Here is a 6,360-nt window from a genome sequence, read left to right on the forward strand (position 1 = left end):
ATTCATAATTGAAAAAGTACATTAAGTTTTTTTTTTTGTTTTTTTTTTATTTTTTTATTTTTACGAGTACACTAAGTTGAATATAGTATGATCACACATACTAATATTATTACCTTTCTATAAATTATAAAATGTGGTCCAAGTCATTTTATTTTGACCACATTTAAAAGTTGAATTTTCCAAAAAATAGAGATAGGTTTTTTTTTTTTTTTTTTTTTTATTTAAGGAAAAAAGATAGAGATAGTTTAACATACGCGAGTACGCGACAATATGATAAGTATGTTAATCCTATCTATTACTCCACATACTACCTCCGTTTCTTTATACTTGCAACACTTCCCTAAAATGAACATTTTATAATACTCCCTCCGTTTTTAAATACTTGCTCCATTTCTCCATGCACGGAGTTTTAGGAGAAATTGGAGAAAATAATAAAATATGGAGGTAGTGGAGTTGGTGGAAGAATAAATAAGTGTAAAAAAAACAAAAGTAGTGGAGAACATTGAGAATATGGAATTAATATTATTGGGTCCACTAGGTGAGAGAAATAAATATTGTAAAAGCTTTCCAAATAAGGAAATGGAGCAAGTATTTAAAAACGGCCGGAAAAAGAAAGTGGAGCAAGTATTAAAAAACGGAGGGAGTACTTGCAACACACTAAAATTAGAAAGTTTTTTTTGTTAAAAGTTGTACTATTTCTCTTATTTTTAATCTCATGCCCCACTAAATAATACTCATAACCATCTCTCACCCTCATATAATTATATTAAATTATACCTAAATTATATGAGCCCCAATTTTCTTAAATACCGTAACATCGTATGTGTTGCAAGTATAAAAAACGGAGGAAGTATTATTTAAAAAATATCATTATTGATTTTAAAAAACTATTTTGTAAGTCAAAGGATTTGACACCCTTTAAAATCGGACCCAAATACCCAAAATACCCCTAATCACACACGTATGAAAAAAAAGAAAAAAATAAAATTGAAATTAACACGTTCGAATTCAAATTCTAGGGTTTGGGGCAGAACGGGCAGAACGGGCAGGTATTCTGCAAAACCTCCCACAAAACCACAAACAACCACCTCCTCCCGCTTCTTCGACACATTCGAAATACCCTCTTTTTCTCTCTCCTCTTTATATATTTTCATCGTCTTCTTCCTCCTCCTCTTTCTCTCTCTTCTCTGCTTCTCACTTTCTCTCTCCTCTGAAAATCCTGAGGATATCACTCAATTAGGGTTTTCAGGGTTTAGGTTTTTGGTTTTTGAGGTGCTGTTCTTATCAACCCTAATTTCTCGTTATTTTACACCGGAAAAGTTTGTGTTGTGTTGAGGTAACTATTTCTTTTTCTCTCTTTAGTTATGATTTTTTTTTTAAATATTATTTTTATTTGTGGAATTTGATTTTGGATGTAATTTGTGATAGATCTGTTTTGTGTTTGGTTGATTGTTTGGATGTTTGGTGTTTTTTTAGGGTTTTTGAATTTTTCAATTTTTGGGATGGATTTCACTGTTCCATTTGATTTTGTTGATTTTAGCGGATTTTTAGGGTTTTTGTTTTGTTGAGGTGTGTTTGGATGTTGTAAATTGATGTTGCTTCTAAATGATAGTTTTTGAAATTATAAAGGTCAGTGACTTTATTTGATATTTTGACATTGCGATGATATAGTTGATTAGCATTTGATTTTGCTGCAAATTTTGAATTTAGACAAATATATGTTTGATACTCATACAGTCATACTATTCCTGGATTTTTTTGCTGGTTTTAGGCGTTTAGCAAGTAATTTGAATGTTTGTTCAGCAATGTGTAATGGTTTTTATGGTTCCGGTACAACAATTCTAATTACTTTGTCATCCCAATGATTTTAGATGAGAAATGAAGAAAAGTATGTTTTATTGTTGAATCGATGGGAGCGGAAAAACCATATATTGGGCATGTCACCTTATTAAAGACTTAGAAAGGAAAACTTTACATTATAATTTGAAAAAAATATAGTCTATACCAAAATGATTGACGTCAAACTTGACATACATGCCAAAACAATAATTTGACCTTAGATATATACATTTAAATGTTAGTAGAAAAATATAAAAAGTTGATATTATGAAACTTTAGAATTCAGATCAACATCTATTCAACAACATATTTCAAGATAAAATTTATTTTTAATACGATGCTAAAAAACTATGGTCAAAATTAGTATGTGAATCAACGTGACATTTATTCCGTGACGGAAGGAGTAGTATTTTAGGGTCATATGGAGCTTTTCCCTTTTTTTGAGATTAAGTCTTGTTCAAATGTCTGTTGTCTTGGTTTGTTTTGTTAAATATTTTATGATGTTGGTGTTTTGATTAGTTGTGGTGTCATATTTTTTAATTTTAATTGTTTTTTTATAGTCGTTCTGCTCCTCTAGCTTTCTTGTTTTTAATATGGTTATTATCTGAACTTTATATACCTTAGCATAATAAGCTGTGTTCTTGGCATAATCATTTAGTCCTCTTACATGCAGTGTTAACAGAAAATGTCGATGGATATTACTTCATATCTGCTGGCAGCACAATCAGCTGATACTAAAACTCGCACAGAGGCTGAGGCTAGCCTCAGGCAGTTCCAGGAACAGAACCCTTCTGGTTTTCTGCACGCATTGTCAGCTGAGCTCTCAAATGATGGAAAGCCAATGGAGTCTCGTAGGTTGGCTGGTATAGTGCTGAAAAATTCATTAGATGCTAAGGATGCTTCTCGGAAGGATCATCTTGTGCAACAGTGGGTGGCTATTGATGCTTCTGTAAAGTTGCAAATCAAGGAGTCACTTTTGAGGACATTAATGTCAGTGTCGCAGGAAGCATGGCATACTTCATCTCAAGTAATTGCCAAAATTGCTTCCATTGAAATTCCAAGGAAGGAGTGGCCTGATCTGGTTGGATCTTTGCTTAATAACATGACTCAACCAGATGCTCCAGCTTCATTAAAGCAAGCAACACTAGAGACCCTTGGATATGTTTGTGAGGAGACATCTCATGAACAGCTGGAGCAAAGTGAAGTGAATGCTATTCTTACAGCTGTTGTTCAGGGAATGAACTTTGCTCAACATAGTGCTGAAATTCGCCTTGCAGCAACAAAGGCACTATATAATGCTCTTGCTTTTGCAGAAACTAACTTTAAGAATGAGATGGAACGGAGTTACATCATGAAGGTGGTTTGTGAAACTGCAGCATCTCAGGAGGTAGAGATTAGGCAGGCTGCTTATGAATGTCTTGTGGCAATTGCATCAATGTACTACATAGTGCTTGAACCCTACATGCAGACTCTCTTTGAGCTTACATCAAAAGCAGTAAAAGGGGATGAGGAGATTGTTGCTCTTCAAGCAATTGAATTTTGGAGCTCCATATGTGATGAAGAAATCGATATTCAAGAATCTTATGAAGGGCAGAGTGACCAGTCTGATCCCCCTCATTCTCGCTTCATTGAGAAAGCTTTACAGTTTTTGGTACCAATGTTATTGGAAACTTTATTGAAGCAAGAGGAGGATCAAGACCAGGATGACAGCACTTGGAATCTATCTATGGCCGGTGGGACATGTTTGGGTCTTGTGGCGCGTACGGTTGGTGATGCTGTCGTGCCGCTTGTGATGCCTTTTGTCGAGAGTAACATATCTAGTCCAGAATGGCGTGCCCGTGAAGCAGCTACATATGCATTTGGCTCAATCCTCGAGGGCCCTGGCATTGAGAAGCTCTCGCCTCTAGTTCATGCCGGTCTGGAATTCCTGCTTAAGGCAATGAATGACCAAAACGATCATGTAAAGGACACAACTGCTTGGACATTGAGCCGCATATTTGAGCTGCTACATTGCCCAGCTTCTGGATTTTCAGTCATTAATGCTGCCAACCTCCAACCTATTCTGGGTGTTCTACTGGAGGGCATCAAGGATACCCCACATGTGGCAGAGAAGATTTGTGGTGCTATTTATTACCTTGCACAAGGTTTTGAGGAGGATGGAGCAAGCTCATCTACTCTCACACCTTATCTCCCACAGATTATTCCTTCTCTCATCGTAGCTGCTGATAGAACAGACAGCAATGACTCTAAACTACGGTCTGCTGCGTATGAAACATTAAATGAGGTAGTCAGGTGTGCTAATGTGCAAGAAACAGCCCAAATTATCGAACAGTTGCTTCATGTTATAATGAACAAATTATCGCTGTCTTTTGATCTTCCAATTGATAAAGAAAAACAAGGAGATCTGCAAGCCCTACTTTGTGCTGTCCTACAGGTCATCATCCAAAAACTTAATATTGATGATACAAGACGGATCATACTAAGATTTGCCGATCAGATGATGACCTTGTTCCTCAAAATATTTGCTTGTCGCAGTTCTACAGTGCATGAAGAGGCTATGCTTGCAATTGGTGCATTAGCGTATGCAACTGGACCACAGTTTGGGAAGTACATGTCAGAGTTCTACAAGTATTTGGAAATGGGTTTACAGAACTTTGAAGAGTATCAGGTCTGTAGCATTACAGTTGGGGTAGTTGGTGATATTTGCCGTGCCCTGGAGGATAATATATTACCTTATTGTGATGGAATTATGGCCCTCCTTCTCAAGGATCTCTCCAGTGGTGACCTACATCGTTCTGTCAAACCACCAATATTCTCTTGCTTTGGTGATATTGCTCTTTCAATTGGAGCACATTTTGAGAAGTACCTTGGCTATGCTATACCCATGCTACAGAGTGCATCTGAGGTGTGTGCTCAGATGGACACAGATGATGATGAGATTATGGAATATGGCAACCTTCTTCGGCGCAGTATCTTTGAGGCTTACTCTGGGATACTGCAGGGCTTGAAGGATGATAAGCCTGAGCTCCTTGTTCCGCACGCAAAACATCTTCTGCAGTTCCTAGAATTTGTTTTTAGAGACAAAAATAGGTATGTCTGAACCCTACCCATTCTTGGTGTCTTATTACTTTCTTTCATATTTTGTTTTCGTCTAATGTTAATTGTGCTCTGTTTGTGGTTCAGAGATGAGAGTGTGACAAAAGCTGCAATTGCAGTCTTGGGAGATCTTGCGGATGCACTTGGTCAAAATGCAAAGATATTCTTGAAGGACTGCTCATTTTGCGTTGATTTCATCCACGAGTGTCTCGAATCTGGTGATGAGCAGCTTAAGGATACCGCATTATGGACTCAGGGGATGATTGGTCAGGTTATGGTTTCATGAGAGGCAGTATTCATATCGTTGCAGAAAAATTGTCAGCATGCGTCATTGCCTCTGTTCTAAGCCTTGTGGGGGAGGGGGGAGGGGAGGGTTAACAGGTATGGGTTATGTCAGGGTTTAAGAGTCTGAGGTCCAGTATTCACGTCATGTCTGACGTAAATTTTGGTCTTCGCAAGGTTTCATAGTCACCTAAGTTGTTTTGGTGTCAAGATCTGGGTCGGGTTAGGGGTCGGGGTAATTTTGGGGGGTGGGTTGGGGTGGGGTGGGGTTGATCCTTATCTATATATAAGGTCACTGAATTAAATGGGGTGGCCTCCTATTGGCCTTGTGAAACTTTGATTAATTCATGCATCCACTACTTTGGTGGTTTGAGTCTATTCTGTTTGCTTCATCAATTTATTTTTATTGCATTAATCATGTGGTTAGTTCTAAAGTTTTCACTTGATCATCATAACCAGTTCTTTTTTAAAGTATATAAAATTGAGTATCTATCGACTTTTCTTGTGCACCTTTAAGGTGAAATTTTGTATGAAAATGCGAAGTTCTAGTGTTCACTTTTAGGTGGTAAATTTGACTTGCTTCCATTGATCCAACGGTTTAGTTCTTCCCCATTTTAGAATTTCAGTATATGACTTTCACTCTCACGCCGGATAACTAAAAGACGCATCATTAATTAGCTTTAATATACCCTTGTTTCAAGATGGAACAATTTGGTAGCCTTCTGCTGCATCATTGTTCCTTGTCGAATCTTTAGAAGTACTACTAGTATTAAAATTCTTTTTTCGCTTAATTCTCTCTTGTTCCTCACAATCTAGGTTTCTGCTTATATCTGCCATACCATCCTGAAATCAGGTTTGTGCTCTATTAGCTAGATTCCAGTGCTGTATTACTGTATATGCTGGAAATCAAGACTGTAATGTAGTTTACTAGTTTCTCTAGCCGGGCAGAAAATGAGGATTGGGCAGAACTGTATTCAGTTTGTACACACTCATAAGTAATAAATCTTTTTTTAAGAATAAAGATTGAAAATTTTCGTTGCTTCTCACAACCACAATTTGTTTTAAGGACTTTGCCCCTAGAAACGTATGATTTTGTTGTTATCTGTCTCGTAGTATTTGCTATATTTCCATACAGGAGCCATC

The 6,360-nt window shown here is 37.0% G+C and overlaps 1 protein-coding gene across 1 annotated transcript; it reads left to right on the forward strand.

The window, feature by feature from the left end:
* Positions 1-1,027: 1,027 nt before the first annotated feature.
* Positions 1,028-5,434, forward strand: LOC145597742 (importin subunit beta-1-like). Its single transcript, XM_081653985.1, has 3 exons — positions 1,028-1,336; positions 2,513-4,929; positions 5,023-5,434. Exons 2-3 carry the CDS (start codon positions 2,525-2,527, stop codon positions 5,219-5,221), a joined length of 2,604 nt encoding a protein of 867 aa, XP_081510111.1. The 5' UTR covers positions 1,028-1,336; positions 2,513-2,524; the 3' UTR covers positions 5,222-5,434.
* The last annotated feature ends 926 nt before the right edge of the window (positions 5,435-6,360 follow it).

Source organism: Chenopodium album, chromosome 20 (genome assembly GCF_948465745.1).
Source record: "Chenopodium album chromosome 20, dcCheAlbu1.1, whole genome shotgun sequence".
Classification (NCBI taxonomy): domain Eukaryota; kingdom Viridiplantae; phylum Streptophyta; class Magnoliopsida; order Caryophyllales; family Amaranthaceae; genus Chenopodium; species Chenopodium album.